Consider the following 27180-nt stretch of genomic DNA (forward strand, 5'->3'; position numbering starts at 1 on the left):
GCTTGACCAGGGCGCCAGCTCTACTTCTGTGGAGTCTGCGTGTTCTGGAATAGAAGCTCCACCTAAGACTCGGCTGGCACCGCTTTGTGTTTTGAACAGTTTCAGACCTTCGCAGGCCTTGGCCATTCATTTGGGCACTTCTGTCCTCTGGCAAGGGCTTTCCAGGTGGCGCTAGTGGTAAAGAACCCGCCTGCCAATGCAGGAGATGTAAGAGATGCAGGTTCAATCCCTGGATTGGGAAGTTCCTCTGGAGGAGGGCGTGGCAACCCACTCCAGTGTTCTTGCCTGGAGAATCCCATGGACAGAGGAGCCTGGCAGGCTACAGTCCATAGAGTCGCATGGAGTTGGACACGACTGAAGCAGTGGCCTCTGAAAAATAGAGAGTGAAGAATGGGGGGCTTGTGTCCTGAACTCCAGGGAGAAATCCTGAACTTCCACTGTTGATGCTAGAAAATATTTTTTTTTCATTTATTTTTATATTTGTATGGGTGAGATACTTTTCACATGACTCTTGAGACCCAACTTAAAAAAATTTTTTTTATCATGACTTCCCCAGCAGTCTAGTGGTTAAGACTCCACACTTTCAACACAGAGGGCTCAGGTTTGATCCCTAGTTGGGGAACTAAGATCCCACATGCCATGTGGTACAGCCAAAAAAAGAAAAAGGAAAACCAAAAAACAATTTATCTTTTTAGAAATGGAAGTATGAAATAGGTACAGTAGGGTACATCCAGTATACAAGTGTGAAATGGGCAGCTCAGCATATTGTTATACATGTATACACCTGTGTACCACCCAGATCAAGGTGAACTTTTCCCATCATCCCAGAAAGTTTCCTTGTGCCCTTTTTCTGTCAATAGTGCCTTCCCCCTTCCACGTAACCGCTACTCTGACTTCCGTTACTTTTGGCTCATTTTCTTCTTTTTGGCTTTCATGGAATCATCAAGATGTACTCTTTTGAGTCTGACTTCCTTTGCTCAATGTAACATATAAGAGATTCATCTGTGTCGTTGTATGTATTGGTAGTTCGACCTGTTTATTGCTGGATAGGATTCTATTGTATTACTATACTGCAGTTTGTTCTTTTGGTCTTTCTGTTCATGTTTATTGAGTGAGTATGTGAATGTTCTATCTGATACGAGCATCTGCCTAGTCCTGTCAGCTTGTCCTAATTAATCTCCCTCATCCTTTTAAACCTAATTCCAGCCCTTTAGACATGTGGTCTTCCCTGTCTCTTGTGGAGTCTGCACCGGCCTCCCTCTTTTCTGAACCCCTATGATAGAGGCTAACCCCAGGGCCGTGGAAGTGGCCTTTGAGCCCTAGTCGCTGATTTATTTATTCTTTCAATAGATGTTTATTGAATGCCCATGATATGTCTTATACTGTTCCAGGTACTGAGGACTTAGCAGTGAACAAAGAGATAAAACTTGGGAAGTCCTGCCTTCGGGGGGCTTTCATTTCAGTGCGTGCAGCCAGCACTGCCCTGTCTTTCGGATGCTGATGCCAGGACTTGGAGTCTTGTCTAGGCTCCTTTGTCCCCTGGGATTCTGTAGGAGCTGAGTGGCAGTGGCCCTTGCCACCTTGACAGGGCCTCTCTCAGACTTTTGTGGGCTTTCGTCTTCCTTTCTTTGCTGCTGCTACTGCTGCTTGGCGATGAAAGGGTTTCTCAAGATCGGTGCCTCCTTCTTCTGTCCTGGAGTCTGATTCCCTCTGTGAGAGGAGAGAATTAATCTCCGACTTTCCATGCCTGTAAGGTGAGTGACCTCTGTTTTGTCAGCGCTCACCAATCTGTCCTCTAATTCCCAGCCAGGGTAATGTAGACATTATTTTGTGTTAAAGCAGACCACCAGCTCTCTTAGTGCAGATTCTGTCCCGATCTAGGCAGCTCAGAGAAGATCTCCTCACAGGTGCTCAGGCGCCTGAGCATCTTTGGTCCTGAATGGTGTTTGGCAGGTTCAAGGAGGGAAGATGCCCTTCCACTGTGTATTCCCTAACCACCATCCATGCCAGCGAGGTGGCTGCTTCTGAAATTGGTCACTGTGATCAGGCTCCTGAGAGCATGGAGGAGGCTGTGAACACCCCAGTGAGGAGGAAGTCAGGAAGCAGAGGGCTGGGGAGGTGTGGGCTAGGGAACCCAAGGCTGCCGCTGGCAGAGTGGCCTGAATGATCTGTGGACTCTGGGGGCTTTGCTCTGTCGGGCTTTGGGAAGGGTACCTGTGAGCGGGTGGGATAAATTCTCTGTCCCTGGCTAACGGGTGACATGACTCAGACTTGATAGTTCTGTAAAACTGTTTCTTCCAAAGCCTGCAAGGATGTTGGTTTGGGGAAGAAAGCCAGCCAGCCCAGAGAGTCCCGGGAGCCTGACAGGCCTTTTTCTCTGCGATTCTTTCTTGCAGGCAGCCCGAGGCAGCCTGTCTCTTTGTTAACAGAGTGACAGCAATGTGACACCATGGAAATAATTACTAACAAATCACGGTGCTGACTGCAAACAGCTCTCTGTCTTCAGAGGCATGTCAGGGTGCATTAGAGCAGGACTGGAGGAGCGGCACGTGGGGGCTGAGGCACAGCCCGTGCTCAGACGCTCTCCTCTTCTTCCCCCACCCTGACCCCTTGCTGCTTTGTCTGACTTTCCTCCTCGTGGCCTTAACCCACTAAGTCAGCTAAGGGACCCGCTGGATAAGTAAGTGGCACGTGGCTTCCTCTGGGCAGGTAGCTGGGACTCCCATCTTTGCTAGGGAACACCTGGTGTGATGGGATGGTTAGGTAGCATCACCGACTCAATGGACATGAATTTGAGCAAACTGGGAGATAGTGGAGGGCAGAGAAGCCTGGCGTGCTACAGTCCATGGGGTTGCAAAGAGTTGGACACAACTGAGCGACTGAGCAATGACAGCCTGGGTAGTGATGAGATCCAGGAGTTTCTCTGTTATGGGGCTCCCAAAAGGGTAGAAGGGTGCCCCATTTTTGATGACTCTCTACCAGTTGGGACCAGCTTCACCTGCTGGTGGTTTTGGTGTGATGGAGAGTATTCATGCTAGCTGGACCCATAATCTGGGAGAAGCGTTGCATCTCAGTATTGGCTCTGCTCCCTTCCCCCACAGCCCTGGATTCTTCTTCAATTGCCATAGTCAATTTTGGGTAAGTCGACTTTGTCCATTCCCTCTTGGTTAGCAGAGTGATTGCTCTGACTGTCAGGGCTGTAAATAATGTTCTTGGTGTGTGTGGCTGGAGGCAGCCGTGTGGGGTGGGGAAAGGAGTGGAAGGAGGAGCAGCACTCCGCTGGCTCCCTCTCTGGCCCCCCTCCCCTCTCATACAATATTTATCCAGGGATGGGAGTCAGATGCAGCGACCTCAGGGTCACCCAGTTAAATAGCTTCTGAACCTCCCTGCATTCTAATTGCTGCAGTTGTCCTTTGCTCTGGAGACTTCTCCTCCCCATTGTCTGCTGAGGCACACGCTAATGGCTCTCCTCCCTGGCCCTGCTGGGAGGCAGATGTGGGGGGGGTGGTGTGAAGGGAGGGAGAGGGCTCACTGCTGCCTCCTTTTCCCGGGGGATGAGGGAATCTGGGGCCTATTAACAAGTGGCTTCAGCACAGAGGAGCACGGTCCCCTGCCTTCCTGCTGCCGCCTCCCAAGAGCTGGCTGGAGGAGGCCCAGGAGGCGGGCCTGGTTGATGGGCCAAGGGGTTTTGCCCATTTCCAGTCCGATAAGCAGAACTGTGGGACTTGTGACTCCTGGCGGGCACAATCCATGGGGTCGCAAAGAGTTGGACACAACTGAGCACGCACATACGAGCAACTCCTCTACAAGGGGCAGACCCTTGAGTACTTGGCTGAGGAGCATCATCCTATGTTCCAATGGTCCTACTTCCGTGGCTTGGAAACTTCTAATGAGTGGTATTTCCTATTGGAATATACTGCATTTTGCCCGTAGATTGGCCAGATGCAAAAGTCTCCTTGGTCTCTGGTTGGTTTAGATGATTGATAATGGTAGCAGGTGTGCTGCAATTGGTGATTTAAGAGTGGCACATGCCACACGTCTTCACTGGGACCTTCTTGTAAATGTCAGTTACCACCCACGGCAACTCTTGTCTTCCGAGGAATACTGTTAGAAACTGCCATTGAAGGCACTAGCCACTGTGTATCCTGGAAGAATATTCCAGCAGGAGCCTAAAGTGAGCCCCTGTTGAGAGTTGCTCTGGGCCCAGTAAGGACTGTGCTGGGGACTCTGGAGGCCACCAGGTGATCAGGACAGAAGGAGCAGCATGTGCAAAACCAGTTGTAGGCTAAGTAATCAGTAAGGTAGAGCCTGAGAACACTACCGAGAGGATACACAATGAATGCCATGAAAACCTGGAGCAGCACAGTAGAGATCGAACGGGTAGTATTTTTATCAGGAAACTTTAAAAAAATAAAATGTTAAAGAAAGCCCAATATTACGAAATATATAAAAGTTGAGCTGTTCTGGTTGAAGCTGGGGCAAGACCCTGCCCATTCTTCCTCTTCCCACCCTTACCAGCACAAAGTAGCTCCATGTCCCTCCTAGAATGCTAGAGCTCCATGGAGCACAGTTGAAAATGCCCACCAGAAGTGTGACTCTGTAGGCTATGTTCCACATTCTGAAGGAGTCAGGGGAGCTGGGATCAGTGCAGAGGAGATCAACGGGGTGAGGGGAACAGCTGTGTCCTTGAAGCAGAGGTCAGGCTGCCTGCCGCATCCTGAATGCTTGCAGGATGCTCTCTGTGGAGCCTCCAGAGGGCATTGTAGGCCAGGCAAAGGGCCAAGGGCCCAGGCAAAGGGTCAAGATGGCCATAGGCCAGATGGAGACTCTAGTGGGGGATGAGTGAGGTATCTTGGAGACGGCTCAAACTGCTACAGAGCTCCTGAGCTGAAAAAGCAAATAGCTCACCATCTGAGACACTGACCAGAGTGCACTGGAAACCTCCCAGCACCTGCCCACCCTCCTCCCCCAGCCCCACTCCCTGCTGCCTACTGGGTCCTCTGCCATTCCACCTGCCCAAGTCCTGGCAGCCACTCCATCACTTCTCGCAGCCACACAGGTGGGCACCGTGCCCTTTCCCTGGAAGAATGGTAGCAGGAGAGGCTCTGGAGAGGTGCCTGTCTTATCCTTTGACTGGAGAGGGGCTGGTGAGATACACAGTATTTGATTTCATGGCGTATTTGTGGCACAGGGGAGGCACAGGTTATATGTTCCGCAGGGTGTTTGTGGCTCTTGTGTACTGTGTGTGGTTATTTATACGGGCTCCATGAGGGAGAAATGGGAATAGAGATATGTGGCAAGTGGGCCAGAAAGCCGTGGCACAGGGAGGTGCACTATACACATACAGAACCTTTTGGAACATCTGCTTGCCTGTGGGGATTTGAGGTTGGTTTTCTCTGGGAGGATGGGCAGCTTGGCCTACAGGGTGTCCCTCTGCACCCGCCTGTGTTCTGGTTTCTGTTTGGGAACTCTCCAGAGCAGCATGTCTGGGAACACTTCCAGCTGTGCTGCCAGACCCAGACGCAGGTGACGGCCTTTAGTCTGTACCATAGGGAAACCAAGAGGAAATTAAATGTCATTTGCCCCCTGCACAGCAGGTCATTGCCAGATCAGACACTGCTGATCAGAGCTGTGCAGAGGGCACCCGAGGGAAGGCTTCTGCCTGCAGCCATGCCCTCTGAGCCGTGGAGACTCCCAGGTGATGGCCTGGCTCATGCCCAGGGCTTGCTCTGCCAGGCTGGGTTCACCCTGGCCCAGGGCCCAGCCCTGTGTTACATGGCAGCTGTGGCCCATGCCAGCCAGAGGTGCATGTGTCCCTGGGGGAGGGAGCGGAGGGGCAGGGCAGGGCAGGGCAGGGCCTGGCAGTTGAGGGCACTCAGGAGCCAGTGAGTGGTCAGCCCCTCCTCAGAGAGGTGTGTGGTACTGTGGAAGAGCAGGGCCTTTAGAAGGGAGAGAGACCTGGGTTTGAGTGTTGACTCCACCGCCTGCTAGTTGTAGGATCATGGGAAAGTCACATTACTCCCTCCGGCTCCATTCCTCATCTGTGAAATGGAGAGCATAATAAGCTCTGGCCCCTGATATCGTGGCGGAAGCAGCTTCCTCTTGGGACTGACTTGTGCTGTGGTTTCCTCACCCTACCTTCCCTAGTTCTGGAAAGATCTAGGAGCGCTTGCTCCTGGGCTCAAGTGAAGTGAGTTGGCTGAAGTTGCTGGGAAGTGGATCAGGGAGGGAGTGAGTCTAACCAACTGGTACTGTCTCCCTGCACGAGGCTTTTCTTCTTGTCCTCCTAGTCCTCTCAGCCAAGCATCCCAAGGCTGTTAAGAGAGGAATACGGTTGATGGTGGTCACCTCCTGATGGGGAGCTCACCTGGCTCGCTCCAGCCTCATACTTGGACTCCTCTTCCTCTTTGGGAAGACCTCAGGGCTCGTCCCAAGCCCTCCCCCTCCTTTGCCCTGAGTCTTAGTGGCCGGCATAGTTCTCAGTTCTGCGGTGGCATTTATTCACAGGGCTTTGGGAAGAGACGTTTTAATACTGTGAGAGTTCTCCCTAGAAGACTCCCCACCCCCACCTCCACCCCCATCTAAGGCATGGCTGCTGGTGGTGAAATTCATTAGTGTTCCCTGACAGGCAGTGGCGACAGAGGCGCGCTGTCTGCTTCCCGCTCCCTCGCTCTCGTGCTCCTGCTTCACGCACACTGATATTTAAAGCTGATGGGCTGCTTATAGACTTCTTGTACCATGACAAGTTTGGGGAGGGGGGTGGGGGAGGAAGAGACAGACAAGGAGCCAGCTGTCACGCTGGTATTTCAAACAGTACTCTCTCCTGACCCTTTGCAGGCTCCGGCAAGTGTATCATCTTTCTGAAGCCTGTGGTTGGAATTGTAACCTGCAGCCGTCCCAGAGGATGGGGGCAAGTGTGGGGGGCCAAGTGGGCCGAGAAGTCAGCAGTGCATCCTGCCAGGGCTGTGGGCAGGCAGAGAAGAGTGGAGGGACAGGGAGAGAGTGGGGGAGAGAGAGAGAGAGAGAGTGTGTGTGTGTGTTAGAGCAGAGGGGATTGAAGCTGAATCTTCGTAAGGCTCCCCAGCGTTGCCCTCCCATCCCCGGAAATGAGATGGCCCTTTCGCAGTAGTCTCTCCTGGAGTGATTGTTAGATTCATGCTATGGTTGTCTCCTAGGTGGTCCTGAAAGCTCTGCATGTCTAGGAATCACGGTTGCTTGACCTCTGCCCCCTGAGGGTCCTGGATCTCAGTGATACTTGTAAATATGTGGTTTCAGTTGAGGTAGAAAGTTCTCCCACTTTATGTGCAGACTGGGGCCTTGGCTTTTGTTGCCTGCTATTTGCATCCTGAATTTTTAGATTTGGAGAGTGAGTACCAAGGTGCCTTCTTCATCCACAAGTCCTCCCCTCACCCCCAAGCTTCTTGGAATTCATTCTGGCAACCGTTTAGTGGTTTTGGATTTCCCTAATTGTCATCCCCAGAAAACTTCTCCAGGAGCCTTTTCCTGACCAAGGCACTGTCTTCTCAATGCAGGCAGCTTGGAAGCGTCTCCAAAGGCAGTTGCAGGTTTGGTCTCAGCTGACCTTCTTACAGCCAGGATCCCTTCTGTAAGTGCTTATTTATGAAATGTTTCCCTTGGCTGGCTCCTGTAACCTTCACAGAGCAGGTCATGGAGGTGATATAACTTGCCCGAGGACACATGGTCACTTGACCAAGTTTTCTCTTAGTGCGGCAGAACCACAGACCTAGTCCTTTCCCCCATCAGGGGCCCTTGTAGCTCCAGGGTCTGCAGTGGGGGAAGTGATTGGGGAGCAGAAGTGACTCCTCCACTCCCTGCTTTTTTAGCCTTGTCAATGCTGTCAGTACTCTTGTTGGCTTCCTCACTTTCAGCACAGCTGTGTGTGTGTGTGTGTTTCTGTGAGAGACAGAGGGGTTACTCACTTCCAGCACAGAGCTGTGTGTGTGTGTGTATACAACTCGTGTTGGCTTCCTCACTTTCAGCACAGCTGTGTGTGTGTGTGTATACAACTCGTGTTGGCTTCCTCACTTTCAGCACAGCTCTGTGTGTGTGTGTATACAACTCGTGTTGGCTTCCTCACTTTCAGCACAGCTCTGTGTGTGTGTGTGTGTGTGTGTGTGTGTGTGTTTCTGTGAGAGACAGAGGGGTTACTCACTTCCAGCACAGAGCTGTGTGTGTGTGTATGTGAGAGAGAGAGGTGGGGGGGGGTGGGGTTACTCACTTCCAGCACAGAGCTCTGTGTGTGTGTGTGTGTGAGAGAGAGAGAGGTTACTCACTTCCAGCACAGAGCTCTGTGTGTGTGTGAGAGAGAGAGAGAGAGAGAGAGAGAGGGGTTACTCACTTCCAGCACAGAGCTGTGTGTGTGTGTGTGTGTGTGTGTGTGTGAGAGAGAGAGAGAGAGAGAGGGGTTACTCACTTCCAGCACAGAGCTGTGTGTGTGTGTGTGTGTGGGGGGGGGGGGGTTACTCACTTCCAGCACAGAGCTCTGTGTGTGTGTGTGTGTGAGAGAGAGAGAGAGGGGTTACTCACTTCCAGCACAGAGCTGTATGTGTGTGTGTGAGAGAGAGAGAGAGGTTACTCACTTCCAGCACAGAGCTGTGTGTGTGTGTGTGTGTGTGTGTGAGAGAGAGAGAGAGAGAGGGGTTACTCACTTCCAGCACAGAGCTGTATGTGTGTGTGTGAGAGAGAGAGAGAGGTTACTCACTTCCAGCACAGAGCTGTGTGTGTGAGAGAGAGAGAGGGGTTACTCACTTTAAGCACAGAGCTCTGTGTGTGTGTGTGAGAGAGAGAGAGAGAGAGGAGGGGGAGGTTACTCACTTCCAGCACAGAGCTGTGTGTGTGTGTATGTGTGTGTGTGTACTCCCATTGGCTTTCTCACTTTCAGCATAGCTGTGTGTGTGGCTGGGGGTGGGGATGGTTAGTCACTTTCAGCACAGCTCTGTGTGTGTGTGTGTGTGTGTGAGTGAGTGAGTGAGAGACAGACAGACAGACAGACAGAGAGGGGTTATTGGCCATCTCCTGGTGGAGGGTGGAGCCAGAATGTCTTTTCTCTCTGTAGACTGAAGTGTATTCTTTTTTTTTTTTTTTTATTAATTTATTTTGTTTTTGGGTCTTCATTGCTATGCGGGCTTTTCTTTAGTTGTGGTGAACAGGGGCTACTCTCTAGTTACAGTGTGCAGGCTTCTCACTGCAGTGGTTTCACTTGTTGCGAAGCACGGGCTGTAGGGTGCTTGGGCTTCAGTAGTTGTGGCTCCTGACTCTAGAACACAGGCTCAGTAGTTGTGGCCTATGGGCTTAGTTGCTCCATGGCATGTGGAATCTTCCCGGACTAGGGATCGAACCTATGTCTCCTGCATTGGCAGGCGAATTCTTTACCCCTAAGCCACCAGGGAAGCCCTGAAGCATGTTCTTAAACTGTCCAGGATCATCTTTGATGTGCTCACCTGCTCTACCCTTGCTGCCCCTCTCCTTCCCCCACACCCCACACATTATCCTGTAGGTTTCTAGTAGGCATTGCTGGCACACGGCATTGCTTTCCTCTCCCTTCCTGTCCTTGCCTGGCCGGGAGTGGCTGGGCTGTGTCTTCTACCATGGTGTGTCTCGCAGGTGAGTTGGAGACTGGCCGGCTTTGATAAGTACGAGGCTCTAGCATTAATTTTTTATACATCAGCAGAGGCCAAGTGAGTGAATTCAATTATGAGTCTCCTTTCTCTCCCCCCTCCTTCCTGCAGTGTGGTGGTTCTGAGCAGAGACTAAGGAACCTGTTGAAATGAGAAACCCTTATTTCCTGGTTTGACCCTCTCACTAATTCGGGTTAAATTGCTACGTGATTGCAATGGTACCACATTGTACCTGCCTCTGTTTGTCTAAGAGGATGCAGTGGGGGTGGAAGGACCAATTTGTGCAGAGATAAAAGGTGTCATGGGCAGATAACTAAGGTCCCAGCCCCATGCCTGCTCTCACTGTAGCTCGGCTGGCTCCGTGTAGAAGCCCAGCCTTCCCTGCTTTCTTCCTTCTCTCCCCCTGCTCATATTTTACCTCGATGCCACAGCATAATGATGCCCTGTATAGTGGGGGAGGAGATAGGCACCTCTGGCTGACAGCCCTTCCTGATAACCAAATTCTAGCCCATCCATCACCAGCTACTCTCCTCAACTTGAGGAAAAGTGATCATGAAAGGCGGGCCGTTTATCACCCAGGGTCTGTTTATCTCCTCTGGGTGGGGAAACGGAAACAGGAGAGACAAAGAGCTGTGTCCCCAGCGAAGTGCTGCCTGGGCTCCAGTAGCCTGCCTGAGCTGGATGCAGACACATGTCGTGCTGACTGTGGGGCCCTGACTAGGACTCCCAGACTGGGACCCAGGGGAAGGGGACCTTTCCTGAGACTCAGCCTCGGTGAGACTTGGAGACAAGCCTAGGAGATGCGGTGGTTCTGAGGTGCAGGACAGCCAGTGACAGCATCTGTGGGAAGGTTTGCATCAGAATGAGCAAGAGTAGAGGCCCTCATGGAAACAAGCCCCACACCCCTCACAGGTGACCCTTCAACAGGAGCTCCCTCTCTGACCGGTTGGCTGGATGTGCCGCTTCCGCCTTCCCTAGGCTGGCCCTCTGTGCTCTGCTGCTGCTGCTGCTAAGTTGCTTCAGTCGTGTCCGACTCTGTGCGACCCCATAGACGGCAGCCCATCAGGCTTCCCCGTCCCTGGGATTCTCCAGGCAAGAACACTGGAGTGGGTTGCCATTTCCTTCTCCAATGCATGAAAAGTGAAAAGTGAAAGTGAAGTCGCTTAGTCGTGTCTGACTCTTCACGACCCCATGGACTGCAGCCTACCAGGCTCCTCCATCCATGGGATTTTCCAGGCAAGAGTGTTGGAGTGGGTTGCCATTGCCTTCTCCGTCTGTGCTCTGAGATGACTTTAAAGAAGACAGGGCCTTTCTCTCAGCTCTTTGCCTCTGCACCTCCACACGCCCCCTTTTCTGCGTATCAGGTGGAACAAGATAGTTTGCCCTTGCAGGTGAGCGATATGTGCTTTTGGGTACAAGAAATGACAGCCTACATCATTCTGAGATCCGGGTCCCACAGCCTTTCCAGAGAAGCAGAGAGAGGTCAAATATAGCCCTTAGATTCAGCTGACTTCCTCCTCTTAAAGGCTTGAGAGTGACCTGCACATCCCTAAGACTTGCAGAGAAAGAAACCCAGAGGGAAGAGTGTTCATGATCTCTGCCAGCACTGGTGCCTGCTCTCTGGCTGGTCCTGGCTCTTGGTGTCTGCCAGTCTGTTTATCAGACCTCTATGGATGCTGCTGGCCCCCTCGACTGAAGCCTAGCAGTTCTAGCAGAGCCCTCCAGCTCTGTGGCACCCAGTCTTCAAAGCTGAGCTCTTGCTAACAATGGCTTCATCCTGCCCATACCCATTAGCGAGGGTGGCGTTCCCTTAATGAGCCAGTCCCTGCCTTGGCTGGCGCCGAGCTGGTCACACCTGTTTGCCATCAGGGCTGTCTGGGCCTAGCCCGAGCGCGGGGCTGCAGGTGGTGGGGCTCCCTTTGCTCTGTGCTGTATGCTTATTGAGGGGGCTGTTTCTTACACCCTCATTCCTCCCATACTCTTCTTTCTAAGAAGGAGAGTGCTTTCTTTGCATTCTGTTACTTAGCTAAAGTAGTAAGGGAACTTGAGGAGTAACCCATCTTTTCTGACTTCGCCCTGGATGGAGTAGCAGGGAGCCAGTCAGGCCTCAGAGGGGAGGGTTTCATGGTCTGTTCTGATGACCCTAGGGGGCCAGTGTGACAAGAGAAGAGCCCCATGGTAAACAGCAAAGGCGGAGCCCTTCTCTGGCCCTAGGCCCCATAGCATTTGGAAAGCAATCGTATCCCTTGGTTTAGAGCCCACAGGCAGGACTGGGGTGGGGGGCTTCCTTAAAGAGGGCCCCTTGCATTCATGAGGCTGAAGGAAGTTTTGATTTGGTTGAAAAAAAATTCCCATTCCTTTTTATGGCCTGGACATAATTGGCTCTTTTCTATTGGCCATCAGTGATGTCATTCCGACCCTCATAAAGAAGGGGAAATCACACCTGTGGACTTGGTGCATAAAATTTCATTGGGCAGCAGTAATAAGCATGGCCAGATGATGTTTGGGCAGTTGAGGAGCTCTGTGCCCAGTGATCCCAGCTGCATGGAGGCCTGGGCACCATAAACCTGCCTGCACGTTCATGCCCGTAGGCTAGTCCAGGGCCCACTGCCAGTGGCTCTTTTCCTGGGATCAGTGTCTGGTAGAAACTCACAGCATTCAGGCCCTTTGTGCCAGGGACACTTTCACCTTTTTCTTTTCCAAATTAGTGGCACCACGAATCCACATACCCACTAGTACCCACTGATCGTAGCCTCATGCTCCTAAGAATTGTGGACCCAGCAGTGACCTTGAGCACTAACCACTGTGCTACCTACCCCTCTGAAACCCAGACCTTGCCTTCCTAGGGACTTGTAAAGACTGCGTCTACATGATTGATGCCTTGTGTAGTCAGAAGGCTTAGATCCCATTTCTGGTTCTGCCCTTGGCTTCTTGTCTGATCAAGCAAATCGTTTTTCTTCTCTGGGCATCAGTTTCCTCTTTTATAAAGGGATGACAACTACTCTAACCTATCCTTCCTCATGGGGTTTCTCTTGGTGCTCTCTGAGCTGGGCTAGGGTTCTGTCATAGAAATGTGTAGCTAGCTGTCTTCCCATGAGGCACCTGGGAGTTCAAGTTCTGGCATATGGCTCTGTGTTTCTTGTGAAGACGGGCCTGGGTCCTGCTACACCTGTAGCAGGTGTATTGCTTGTGTCTTGAAGTCACAGAGCTAGGACCTCCCATCAGCTGGAGGATTCGACAACTGGGATGCCTGTGAGTCTACAAATGGCAGGTTTACCTACAAGTGACTGTACAAGCCCCAAGTGAGGGCAATGGTCCCGCCGCTCTCTGCTTCAGTCATCCAAGGGGCCCAGGCAGCACTCCAGATGCTGCTGAGCCATATCTGAAGCTGAGTCTTCAGTCTGACAATCTGTCTAGTCTGTCCTCCTTCAAGAGAACTAGGCAGGATCCTGTGAGACACTCCCTGCCAGGGTAGAGGACACTTTCTGTTTGACAGCTGACAGTTGACATCTGCCCTTGAAATCCTGCTGAAGAGGGAGCCCTTCCTCTCCCAGGGCCAGCCACAGCCAAGAGCACTCCTGGCCTGGGTCAGCTAAATGAACCAGAGGGTGCTGGGAGAGTGTGATAGGTGACCCCGGACCTTTGCCTTTTCCTGGCCTGTCCCCTGATGTGTTCCTTTGCAGATTCTGCTGCTTCTGGTGGCCCCCTTCACTCACAGGCCTTAATGTGATGTTTTAAAAGTAGCTGACCTGAGCAAGCATTTTCACAAACACCAAGGGTAAGGAACATGAAAGAAAAATTGAAGGGAATAAGAAAATTACCCAAACATTACAGTTCTGTGTCTTAGGCAACCACATTCTAGTTCCTAAAGCTACCTTTTGTCTTTCAGAATCTTGCCTCATTTCCTTATAATCTTGGTCATTGGTTCCCACATGTAGACGTCCTACCCGGATACCCCTTCATCCTCTTGACCTCAGTCAGACTTTCCCTCCCAGGAAATTGACTGGTTGTAGTTCGTGTCACCGTGTCACCTGGGTGTGGGGAGGAGCCTTCCTCTTGGTAAGGTATCTCAGGTCTCAGCAAAAGAAATGCTTACTCTACTAGTAGCCCGAAACATAGGCATTGACTCCCACTAGTGTCTGTCAGACAGCTGAAGAGTAATGGAGGGAAGGTTGACTGCCCTAACACTTCCTAGGGTAAAAACAGTCATTTCAGCTGGATTCTTGTTGCCAAACCTCCTAAAGAGGGAGTTTGTGCTTGTGATCTCCACTTTATTTCTTCTCACTCTTCAACACGTCACCTGCTGCCTTCTGTCCCTACCAGCCCACTGATGCCAAATTCATTGGGTTTTTCTCAGCTCTCTCTTATTTGACTGTTTTATGGCATTTGACGTTAATGACTTGCTTTTTAGGCTCAAAAATCAATTATTCTAGAAAGGGTAAGCTTGCTTTCGTTATCCTTTAGGTTGACCACAGCTGATCTGAAGTCTGAAGCCTGAAGTATAGTGACTCAGTCGTGTCTGACTCTTTGTGGCCCTATGGACTGTAGCCCGCTAGGCTCCTCTGTCCATGGAATTCTCCAGGCAGGAATACTGGAGTGGGTTCCTATTCCCTTCTCTAGGGGATCTTCCTGACCCAGGGGTTGAACCCAGATCTCCTGCATTGCAGGTGGATTCTTTACCATCTGAGCCTCCGGGGAGGCCCCAGGTGATGTGACGTGGGGTCCAAAGAGCTCTTGTTACCTTGGCTTCCTGATACTAGGAGCCTTGCCCTCTGGGCATGGAGGTGGGTTGGGTGAGCCCTGCCTCATGGCACGTTGTCTCGAAGGAGGTGAGGCTCTGTGCCCTGGAGAAGGGAACTTGCAGGGAAGCTCCCTAGGCTCATGCATCTTGAGAGGCTCTGCAAGGAAGAGATGGAAGTCTCATTCTCTGTAGTTTCTAAAGACATTCCTCAGACTTGGGGTGGAAATTACAAAAGACAGATTAAAGTTTAGCATTAAGGAAGGATGTTCTATTAATTGGAGGAGGCCACAATTAGAGCCGACTGCTGTGTGTAGTAGTGAGTTCCTTGTCTCTGGTGTTGGTCTGGTCTAGGTGGCCTCATTTCATTTTAGCTCAGCAAAGCTTGGTGGTCATTGGTGAAAGTCACTGAGTTGTGTCTGACTGTTTACAACCCCATGGACTACACAGTCCGTGGAATTCTCCAGGCCAGAATACGGGAGTGGGTAGCCTTTCCCTTCTCTGGGGAATCTTCCCAACCCAGGGGTTGAACCCAGATCTCTGACATTTCAGGCAGATTCATTACCAGCTGAGCCACAAGGGGAGCCCAAGAATACTGGAGTGGGCAGCTTATCCTTTCTCCAGCGGATATTCCTGACCCAGGAATCAAACCGGGATCTCCTGCATTGCAGGCGAATTTTTACTGACTGAACTTTGTGAGACATTAACCTGGGCGCTCTGCTCCTCTCATTCCATAGTCTTCCTGGGTGATCTTGTCTTCTCTCGTGGCTTTAATTTTACTTAAATTACACAAGTGATTCAGCAGTTTATATCTCCAAGCCAGATCTCTCTTCAAAACTGGATATCCATCTGCCTCTTAGACCTCATCCCACTGCCAAATGTCTCCTAGGGCTCTCAAACTCAACAGGTATTGAGTGCTTAGCAGGCGTCAAGTATACCTCTCAAATGATATTCCCAAACTCATGCCTCTATCCAGTGGGCTAGTAGAGGGGAGGCAGTGGGACGATGGCTGGTCTAGGGAGACACTGTATGAAGAGAATTTAAAAACAGTAATAAAATTTACTGAATGCTGGTTGGCTTCATCTGCGTTGTCACATATGCTCTCTGCACCCCTAACTTTGTCTCAGTAAGAAGAAGCACAAAGCTGGTCTAGCCACATGCCTCTGGATTGGGTTCTACCACTTTCTCTCATTCACTCACCAAGATTTCCTTTACATCTCTTTTTTTCTGTTGTTTGCTCACTGTCTCTACGGCTACTGTCTAGTCTCCTGGCTACTACTTGGCTTTTGTAGTGTATTGTTTTTGTTGCCCCCAGAACTATCTTTGTAAATCACAACTCTTCAGAGGTTCTCTATTGCCTGTGGCCAGGCTCCTCTTTGCAAGGAAACTATGATCTTCCCCAGCTGATAATTCTTGTATCTTCTTCCATTCTTCCATGTACCCCAGTGCTTTAACTTAAGGCTTTTAATCTATTTCTTTTACTGTCTATTCTGCTGAACAAACTGTGAGTCCCTCATGCGCAGGAGTTAAGTTTTACTTTTTTGAGTCCTGAGTGCCTGACTCTTACTAAACATCAGTGTTTAATAAGTGTTTGTTTGAATGGATTTGTGTAGGCAAAATCATCAGCTAGAAGGGGAGAGTTTATAAATTATAATTTAAAGAAAAATCAAGAACAGACTCTCGATTTACATTCTGACATCTTTTTATCTCTGCTTCGCTATCACAAAAAGCTTATTGTTAGAGACTTAAATGTGAGGCAAAGGCCCTGCTCAGCTGTCTCTAAATCATGTGCTCTTTTCCCTCTCTCCTCCTGTCTCAGTCTCTGCCTGTCTGTGTAACAAAATGACAACAACATCCTGTTGCACTGGAAAGAACACAAGCTTTTGAATGAGACAGACCTGGGCTCGGTTCTTGGCACTATCATGTTTTAGCTATGGGGACTTGGGTAGCCTCTCTGACTCTTGTTTTCTCATCTATAAGTGTACAGACCTACCACCTCCCAGCTTCACTCTGAATTAATGTGAGTAAGTAAGAAACTTAGCAATATTGTAGGCCATCAGAAAGCAGTGTGTGATATTATTTTGAATAGATTCTCCAGGTTCTCACATTTGGATCTGAGGGCTGCATTTGGAGCCTGGTGTCCAGGGTGCTGAAGGTGGGGTCCCTTTCTTGGGTGGGGTAGGACCCATGCTTGGTGGGTTGTTAGCCTTTTGGGGGTCTCTCTGTCTTATAGACTCTGTTAGATTTCCTGTCTTAAGACTCCATACCTGCGACATGGGTTGCTCAACTTGTTCTCTCCCTCCTGTCTTTCTTCAGGCTCCCAGGACAGTGCCAGTACTTAGGCTTGCCAGTAGCAGATTACTTCAAGCAGTGGATTAACCTGAAAAAGGTACTGTATCTGAGCCCCTCTCCATGTGTCCTCGGGTTCTCCTGTGCCTCAGACTCCACCCCTCTTGCTTTCTTTTCTCATTTCTGTTCTTTTCATCTTATTGTTCTAATTTCTTTTCTTTTCGTTCTTTTCTTTCCTCAATACTCCTCCTTCCTCCTCCCTAGCTAATATGGAAGGTTGTGGTTATTTCTGAGAGTGGGGAGCTGCTTAAGGGACCAGGCTGCTGGGTGGAGTTTGACACCACCCTCCTTGGTGTCCCCTAGATATGCAGAGAAGTCCTGATTAAGGGGAGTTTCCAGCTCTTGCTCAGAGCTCCCCCTCTGGGCTGAGCTGCATTGCCTCTAGGAGGGATGTGGTCCCAGTTGAACCTCTGGGGAAGTGCCAGGAGTGATCATGAGTGTGACCTCTGGCCCTCCTGACCGGCCCTGGTATCTCCTTCTGGTGGCGGGGTGGAGTTGGTCCAGGCTGGCTTTGGTTCTACCTACCCGCAGCCGAGCCTGCTCACATGAGAAGGGCTGTGGACACTAGTACCCACTTCCCTTTGAGCGTGGGGGAGGAGGCTGGCACTCACCTAGCACCAAGCACTTGGGGAGAGGGCACTGAGGCTGTGGGCCAGGAGGGACCCTGTGCAGCTAGGAAAGTGGGCCCTAGCAGAGAATGAATCACCCAGAAAGCTGGACTTTTCCTAGTGTGTGCTGTACTCCTAGGTAAGCAAAAGAAGGGAGGTGTAGGAATAGACTTCCCAGATCCCTGCTGTCTCAGGATCCTGGCTGTGGGAGGCCCAGGCCACTCGGGAGACTTGACTCCCATGAATCCCTCTGATGGAAGGGTAACAGACCAGGGTCAGCCCCAGGAACCTGTGCCGTTGGCCAGCTCAGTGACTCCCAGGAAGCTCAGAGGAGGGAGAACACATCAGGAGTCAGAGTAGTGATTCCCGGGGGTGGAGTGGGGGAGGAGTACTCAGAGAAGGGAGCCATGTTAGAGGGCCAGGCCCTCTGGTATTGTAAGGATTAGGGTCTTGAACTGGGCATTCTCGGAAGGTGGGATCTGGATCTGGGGAGAGGGGACTTGTGCATAGGGGGAGCAGCATTCTTTGGTGTGTGAGGGTGCTGGAGGCAAGCGAGCGTTTGGAGGAGCAGTGGAAGACAACCACCCTGGGCTTTGTTCCGTAGGTCTCAGGCAGCTGCTCTGTGCGGCAGTGTGTACGAGCTTCTTTGGGGTCCCCTGGTGTGCGGATCCTTTGCCCTTGGGCTTGTCTGTGTTTTGACCCCTCCCCATCTCTCCCTCTGATCTCCTTGCAGCTGAACAATTGCTTCCTACTGCCTCCCAGCTGGGGCTGAGGAGGCCAGGCTCTGTCCTGCCTTTGGGCCTCAGCCTGAGGCCTTCTCTCTGACTGAAGCACCCCCAGTCATCTTCTTCAGGCATATTCTCTCTCCTTGATGATTCAGCTCAGGTCTCACCTCGGCTGAGAAGCTCAGAAGTCGATCTCTTGCCTTAAGGCTTTGACACTCTGGATATCCATGATCTTTGAGTCCATGTGTTTCCTTGCAGACGTGTCCCTCCGAAGTGCAGAGACTGAGCCTGGTTCCTCTCTGTGTCCCCGCTGGCCAGATCAAGGCTAGGTGCAGAGTGTATGCCTAGTGAGCAATTGCTAGCTGGCTGACTGATCCTTGAGAGCTGGCTCCAGAGAGGGCCTCTCACGCGGGTCTTGGCAGGGCTACGCGTGCGGGTGTGGCCAGGCCCGAGCGCCTGGAAGAGACGGCGTGCCAGCTGTCAGAGTGCATCTGAGGCTGCCTGCTGGTCTCTGCAAATGCAATATGAAGGGCCGGCCAGGCGAGGCGGGCGCTGACCATGAACAATTGCTCTGTGAAGTTCACTAGACTTTTTGGTGTATGGATAGCTCCCTGCCTCTAGGTTCCTTGGCAGAGAGGCAGGAAACCAGCCGACCCGTGTGATAACATTGCCACTCGGGACTACCTTGGTGCTGCTGGCGGTGCTGTGCTGAACCTATTCAGCTTGGTTCTCTGCCAGACTGTGCTGAATAGTAGAGGGAGGAACGGGTACTAGGGGAAACAGAGGACTCTGTGATCGCCTCCTGGGAGGAAAAACCAGGGGTCTCACCCCTTCCTTTCTGCTCTCCAGCCACATTGTGTTCTAGCTGTGCTTGAGGGACCAGCAGGAAAGATGATCCAACTCTAGTCCTCATCAGCCATTCAAGACAGGGAGGCTCCAGGACCCTGGAGGTCCAGGCACATGGCGATCTTTCTGACCTTTATAATGCGTGACTTAGTGCAGGTTGCACAGGGATTCCTGCACCCTTAAAAAGAGCAACGAGAAAAGCTAAGCCAGAGAGACCATTGCCAAGGTTGTGGGAATACCACATAAAAGCCCCACTCCTACCCTCTTTCCCCACGTGGGACCCAGGCCCTGGCTGTCTCTGGGCTTCTCTCCCATCCTTGACCTTACTTTGTCCTGCCCCCTTTCCTTCCTTTCCTCTCCTCAGTGCCCCAGGAGGGCTCTGCCCCGTGAAAAGAATGGGGAGGCTCCGGGTCTGCTTGGCTACCTAGACCTGTTGAGTGAGCGAGCAGCTGGGACTGAGGTCTGCGTCTGCACTTGACTAAGGCCTCTAGTCTGAGCAGAGGTGGAATGTGGTCTTTCAGCTGCCCTCTCCTGTCCAGAGGTGGCATGGGTGGTCTCAGGGAAGGGCAACTCTTCCAGGGCCAGGTCTCCACTTCTCCCGCCTCCACTTACTTTCCCTGTAGCAGAGAGGAGCAAACTAGTGTTTGCTGACATTTGGAATGTCATTGACTGATCTACGCTCTTATTGAACTGTCAGCTTAGAGAGGACTTGGGGCCCTGCTTCCAGCGGCCTCCAGGAGGTCAGAGCTGTCACTGAGGGGCCAGAAGAGTGTATACACACATGTGCATGCACATAGATATACACATGTGTACTCATGTGAATGAATACACTCAAGTACCGAAAACTGTATGCATGTATCCATACTTGAATACATGTGCATACACCTATTCATATGTAGAAACATGAAAATGTATACAAGTACAAATGTGTTTATACATATTCATAAACTGTAAAGGCACATGCACATATATAAACATACACATCTGCATAAATAAGCAAAATATTCTTGAGTGCCTTCTGTGTTCCAGATACTGTGGTGGGCCCTGGGGATTTAACAGAAAATATGTATGTTAAATAAACAATTTCAATTGTGTTATAATACCAAAAAGTTCAGAGTCATAGGATCATATCAGGGATATCATATCATATAAGGGATATAGTAGGATATCATAGGATAATATCACCTGACTTAGTGGGATGAGGGGGAGGAAGGGGGCCTAAGCTGAGACCTGGGGGATAAGCAGAAATCGACTGAGCAGAGGAGACCACATATGGCAAGGCTTTAGGTGAAGAGAAGCCTGGCAGCTTCATGGAGTTAGAATGTAAGTTCCATGAGGGTGGAAAATGTTTGTCTCTTGTGTTCCCTCTTCCGTCCTCATCACTCTGGATAGTCCCTGGCACACAGTAGATGTGTAATCATTATTTGCTGGACAAATGACTGTCTGAAGTACAGTGAATGTGGGGAAGCGAGAAGGCTGACCTGAAATGAAACTGGAGGGGAGGCAGCACCTTGTAGACCAGACTTTAGGTTTTGATCTTTGTCCTTAGGGTGAAGGGACATGATTGAAGATAGGAGAGGCATCATCTGATTTGCGTTTTGAAAAAAAACTCTCAGGCTGCAGTGTAGAAAGAGCTAGTAGAAACAGGGGACCAGTAATAGAGCTATAGTTGGCTTGTTGGGATGGGCAAATCATTGTGTGGGCAGCATGGCTGAACTCATAGCATCCCCAGCCCCTGTTCATTGGATGCCAGGAGAGTGCCCTTCTCCAATTCACTGTGACAACTGAAAATGCCATTCTACCCCCCCCCCCGCCCCCGCCCAACAAACATACGTTTCCAGTGGCCTGGACGAAGCTGGAGTGAAGAGGTACCATACCTACTTGAGAACCATGGAATTAGACCATTGCTTAGTTCAGGTGAAAGGTGATAGTTACTGGGATTGAAGTGATAGCAGTGGAAATGTAGAGAAATGGATTGAGTTTGGAGTATTAAATGGTACAGTCAGTTCTCCTGTGGTGGAACAGACACCTCCCTGCAAATCACCATGCTGTGGAAAGCTGTGTAGTAAAAATGGGGTTAGGAGCATAGTCCTTACAAACTTCATCAGTGGTACATGAAAAGAGATGGGAATCTAATAAAAAAATCTAATAAAATAAAAACTATGGGTTTTATGACTTTACATGTATTAAATGGTTAAGAAATACACAAATACTACAATAAATATGGCATTTTTACCTTGAAGAAAACTTGAAGTTTGCGTGGAAATGAGCACGAGAAGGGTTGCAGCTTGTGAGTTACTGTGAAGTGGCGGAAGGAGAGTTCTCTGAAACCAGAGATTGTAACCAGATGGAGGTGACTTGTAATGCAAGTGGTGGTCCAGGTAGCTGGTATGTGTTTGGGATGTGTACACTGTGTATGTTCTTGCACAGCTCTGTTCAGCTGGGTGTAGTTTCCTGTGTTTATCTAATATTGTTTATGGACAGAGTCTCACATAAATGCACAAGTGTGTGTTATGCTAAATCATCCCTAATACTCCAGTTGCACTGGAACAAGCTTGCTCTTTCAAAATGAAGTAGAACTGACTGTAAAATAGATGTGAGGGTTGGAGGAAGAAGGAGGAGACCATCATGACTCCAAGGTTTATAATTTGAGCAACTGAGAGAATTGGAATGAATTTACTGAGATGATGGAAGAAGTAGTGTGGAGATTGGAAGAGAAGGCAAATTCAGTGTGGGACATGTTGAGTTAGATGCCACTGAGGCATTCTGGTGAAGCTTTTGAGAAGGTATTTGAATATATAGTCCTGGGGCTCATGGATAAGGTCTGGATAAGAGATGCCAATTTGGGGGCATTATTGTTGTGTGAGTGATAATTGAAGCCATGGAATGGAGTGATTAAGATAAGAAGAAAAGAGAGCCTAGTACAGAACACTGGGAAATATCAATGTTTGATACATAGAGGAGGGAGAGTCAGAACTAGAGGCAGAGGGGGAGTGGTCACTAGTAGTAATAATATTTCTTAATTAATGGTTGTATTTTGTGTGCTAGACCTGGCAGTGTCCAGTATAGTTGCCACTAGCCACCTGTAGCAATTGAATGCTTGAAATGTAGCTAATATGATTGGTGAACAAATTTTAAATTTTATTTAATTTTAATTAAACGTTAAGTTGAAAACTTTGAAGAAGAACTTTTAAGTATGTTTAGAACTGGATTGGTAAATCTATATTTTCAACTGTTAATTGTTTAAAATCTAAATACAGTTGAAGTATTTCTGATGAAGATTTAGTATCTCAATTGAGATGTGTTGTAAGTGTAAATTATACACTTGGTATGAGAAAATACAAAATAGTTCTTTAATAATTTTTTATGCTGAGTTCATATTGAAATGATAATCTTTGGATATACCAAGTTAAATAAAATATATTCTTAAAATTAATTTCTTTTTTTTTTTTTTAACTTGAGCTGGGCATTCAATTCCTGGCTTGCTTATATAGCTCACGTTATGTCTGTGTTGGACAGTGCTATGCCGAGTGCTATGTGCTCACGTACCTATGTTATCTAATTCTCACAACTCTGTACGTTAGTTATTGTTATTTTTGGCATTTTAAGGCTGAGAAAACTGAGGCACAGAGTGACGACGAAAGCTGCTCAGGGTCTCAGTTTGGTACATGACCAAATCAGAAATTAAATTTAGCCCTGCCTGCATCTGTGCTGAAGAGAATAAACAGAATGAAAAAGAGACCGTGAAAGGATGGTAGACAAGGAGGTAGGTCAGGAGAGGGTGATATCACAGAAACCAAAGAAAAAGAGTATCTTCTGGGGAAAAAAAGGATTTGTCAGTTCAGAGGGGGCCACATGATGTAAAGACTGAAATACAAGGGCCAGACCTGGGCTCAAGGACCTTGGTGACCCCGGTGAAACCTCTTGATGGCTTGATAGGGATAGGGGCCAAATTGGAGCAAATTGGGGAGTAAATGAGATAAGAGAAATTTGAACTTTTTCAGAAATGTGGCATTGAAGGAGGGAGGGAGGGTAAGAGCTGTGGTGGGGCAGCTGTGGAATCGAGGCAAATTTTGTGTTTTAAGATGGAAGATGTATGTTCTCGTTTGTGTATTAGAGAAGAAAGGTTGAAATATAGGAATGCGGGAGGTCTCTAAGAAGGTGACAGGAGAAGGGATGGAAAACCCAGTCTCTTGACACTGACTGTCTTCAGGAGGAAGGCCACTCTTCCACTGTGATGGGGGGAGAAGTGCAGACAGGTACAAGTAGGCTTGTGGGTTTGGTGATGACAAGAGGCAGTTTCCCTCTAATGGCTTTTGCTTTTCTCTGTGAAATAGATCAGTCATTTGCTAATAACAAACGGGAGAGCTGGGAAGGTTGGCAGAAAGTGGAAAAGGACTGCTATAGTTTTAGTAAAGGATAACAGTGTGAGCTTACTTGAGAAGTACAGTAGGATTTCTAGGCAGTGTTGAGGGTCCAGTTGATGTTGGTGACACTAATTCACAATGGAACCTCTCTGTTCAGCTGTGTGGCTTTTCTTTAGCAGAGCTCAGCTGCCTGGTTGTGGGCATGCAGAAAGCAGATCTTTAGATTCATCCACAGGAGAGAGATTCCCTAGGGGTGTGATGAAAGCAACAGTTGAAGATATTGTCAAGACAGTGGTTGCCAGAATGGACTGTGGGGTTTAAGCTGGATGTTGAAGGAAGAGAAGACAGCAGGGGACCTGACAGATATGGAAAAAGTATATAGGTCCCAAGAAGATGAGGGACAGGTAAAAATCAGTATAGTGGAGCATGCCAGATGGAAGAATAAGAGACTGTGGTTGGAAAGCGGCATGTCTGAATCAGTTATTTCAGAAATGGGGTGATTCTAGGTGTTGGCAGTCTCCAAGTTGTGCCCAAAGGGGTGGGTGGTAAGATTAGGTGGAGGAGAATGTTATTGTAAATAAGAGATCAAGAAATGGGCAGCTCCCGAAGGATGTGAATATGTGTATATATACATATGCATACATAATATGTATATATTCACTGCAGGACACATAGGTATAAATGTATGTATAAGTGCATGCCTGCACAATAAGCACTTCACGTACAGTCAAACCACGCCATGCAAGTGTATGCATATACATTCACAAATGGTCTGGAATTAACTCTGGTGCCTGGGCCTGTTTGGATGGGCTTTTGGGGAAGCCGGCAGGCAGCCTTAGGAGGATTCTGAGTCAGTCCTGGCAGACAGGGCTCAGACAGTTTTGCTGAGAAGTTGCAGGGTTGGAGGTCACCTAGAATTTGACAGACTCAGATGAAGCAGGTTGTGAAGATTGCTGCTCCACGTTCCCTCTGCCATCTGTGCTTTACACCCTGCCACAATTGCTGGGTGCCCTGAAGGGGATGGGGTTGGGACCAGCTCTGAAAGAGGGAGAGGAGGCCTTCTTGGGTCCCTGCATGAAGCATTTCTGTCTCCCCCCTCCCCTGGGAGTGGACAGCAGGAGAAATTGCTGAAGGGAGGGTTGGTGTCTACGACTGAATACGACTTTTCCTGACCTTGGAGCATTCAGAGTCCCAATCAGCGCAGTAATAAATTAAGGGCTTATGAAGGAATAAATTCTCGGCCTTAATGAAGTTCTTCGCTGGGGGCCATAGGCAGGTCAGCAGGTTGGGATGGTGCAGATTGGAGGCTCCAACGAGCGGGCTGAGTTAGCTGGGAAGCCATCAGGACTGAAAGGGTCTGGAACTCTGCCGGTCAGGTCACTGTTTTGGTGCTGTGGGGAGAGAGCTGCTCCAGTGATAGGCAGCCTGACAGAGGCTGGGATTCTCTATACGGTGGTGGCCGCCGGGTGCCTGCTGCAGGGCCCCTTGTTGGGGTGATTTGGAAAAAACAGTAACAAAACAAAGACAGAAGCCAAGAGAGGCTGAAGATGTAGGGGCCCTGCCAGGTGTTTGTTTTGTTTTATTTTGGGGGGAGGAGGGCTCACACCGAGATGGATGCTTCTGGACCACTCAGTGGTCAGGACCAGACAGGCAGGGACTGTGGCCCAGGGCTTTGGCATCTTCTGAAGTACAGAGCGCTGTCTGTGGGGCGTTGACAGCTTCACACAGGCCGCTGTCTTAAGGGGAACTAGCTCTGCGGCCAGGTAGATGAGGGCCTCTAGCAGCGAGAACAGGACACAAAGCCCCAGGTAGAAGTATGGGAGAGGCAGGGACAAGGACAGGCCGAGTGGGAGAGCAGCCTGGAGCGTTTGCCACAGGGTTTGAAACTGAAGCCCTGGGAGGGGTCAGCTTGGAGGCTGGAGGCTTTGGACTAAAGAGCTGAAACTGGAACCTGGGCCTCAAGACTCCACGTCCTGAGCTTTACTCCTTTCATCCCATCCCCATGACATCGCCCCTTGGGAATGAGCTCTTGGGACAAAGCCCAGAGGTGGCAGAGGAACCAGTGCTGTGTTTGGAGTCGGGGCAGCTGGAGCTGGAGAGGCTGTCTTCCTTCTTCGCATCTCCCTGCCCCCATGGCGTAGTGCCCTGGCTGGGCTTTTCCTTTAAATATGTCTTAACAGCTGTCTGAACTCTGAAATTTCTTTCACTCCTTCCTTCGCCTTGTTAACATGTGTTGCCTTTGGGGTAATCAGGGAAAAAATATTATGTCCTTTTACAATTACCGGGTTTTGGAATATTAAAATGTCTCGCTGCATCGGCACTGTTATTTTGATTGGTATTCTAACCTTTGACTAGCCCATAAAGCGCGCCGCTCCTGAAGCCAATATTGCAGGACTGAAATTTAATTCCGGAATGATTCCAGATAATAGGGAGACAGATAATATATGCATGAAGGATATTATGTTTGGACTAACTGCAGCAGGGCCAAGGCTGGGGAGCTGAATAATAGCCCAGAGTGAGTTATAATCTGTGGGACAGAAATGCCTTACTGTCAGGGCCAGGAGAGGAACTCTTAAATCAAAGACCCAGGAAAGGGTGCGATTGCAGTGTGCGTGTTTTGACAGGAAGAGCACCAGAGCCAAGAGGGTAGGTATGGGAGGCCCATCCCTCCTCTTGAGCATGGTACCCAAGGCATGGAAGATGCAGCTTATGGCAGCATCCCTGTCTTTATAGCTCCTGTCCTCTAACATTCCAGCCGTATCAGACTTCTTGCTGCTCTTCCAGTAGGCAGGACACTTTCACTTCCCTTTGCTCATTCTGTTCCCTTTGCTTACATTCCTTTTCCCTTTTAGAGTGTTGGACAAACTCCTATTCATCCTTCAAAACCGTCTTCTGTGAAACCTTCTCTGATACTACCCCAATTCTGGTTCAGTTCAGTTACTCAGTCTTGTCCAACTCTTTGCAACCCCATGGACTGCAGCACACCAGGCTTCCCTGTCCATCACCAACTCCTAGAGCTTGCTCAAACTCATATCCATCGAGTTGGTGATGCCATCTAACCATCTCATCCTCTGTCATCCCTGTCTCCTCCTGCCTTCAGTCTTTCCCAGGATCAGGGTCTTTTCCAGTGAGTCAGTTTTTCACATCAGGTGGCCAAAGTATTGGAGTTTCAGCTTCAGCATCAGTCCTTCCAGTGAATAGTCAAGACTGATTTCCTTCAGGATTGAATGGTTGGATCTACTTGCAGTCCAAGAGACTCTCAAGAGTCTTCTGCAACACCACAATTCAAAGCATCAATTCTTCAGTGCATAGCTTTCTTTATAATCCAACTCTTACATCCATACACGACTACTGGAAAAACCATAGTTTTGACTAGATGGACCTTTGTTGGCAAAGTAATGTCTCTGCTTTTTAATATGCTGTCTAGGTTGGTCATAGCTTTTCTTCCAAGGAGCACGCGTCTTTTAATTTCATGGCTGCAGTCACCATCTGCAGTGATTTTGGAGCCAAAGAAAATAAAGCCTGTCACTGTTTCCACTGTTTCCCCATCTATTTGCCATGAGGTGATGGGATGATGCCATGATCTTAGTTTTCTGAATGTTGAGTTTTAAGCTGACTTTTTCACTCTCCTGTTTCACTTTCACCAATTCTGGTAAACATAGTTAATCACCTCCTTCTCTGTAGGGCTTCAGTACTTTGTAATGAGTATATCACATGATCTTGTAATCATCTGCTTACATGTTTGTCTTTTCTACTAGACTATGAGCTCCTCGAGGCCTACTTACCACCCACCTCTGTATGTCCAGTGCTCAGCACTGGGCCTGGCACATACTAGGTATCAACAAGCACTCATTGATCCCACGCTGAATATTAACACCGGACTAATGAGCTCTAGAGTCCACATGCCCA

The 27180-nt window shown here is 49.4% G+C and overlaps 1 protein-coding gene across 13 annotated transcripts in view; it reads left to right on the forward strand.

Moving 5' to 3' along the window:
* ERI3 (ERI1 exoribonuclease family member 3) overlaps nt 1–27180 on the forward strand; it is a 128877-nt gene that overhangs the window by 53615 nt on the left and 48082 nt on the right. For all 13 annotated transcript variants that reach the window (XM_061122121.1, XM_061122125.1, XM_061122119.1 and 10 more), the window contains one exon: nt 16693–16765. In XM_061122121.1, the coding sequence (XP_060978104.1) occupies nt 16693–16765 (73 nt within the window). The remainder of the gene's footprint in view (nt 1–16692; nt 16766–27180) is intronic.

This window comes from Dama dama, chromosome 20, assembly GCF_033118175.1.
Source record: "Dama dama isolate Ldn47 chromosome 20, ASM3311817v1, whole genome shotgun sequence".
Taxonomy (NCBI): Eukaryota; Metazoa; Chordata; class Mammalia; order Artiodactyla; family Cervidae; genus Dama; species Dama dama.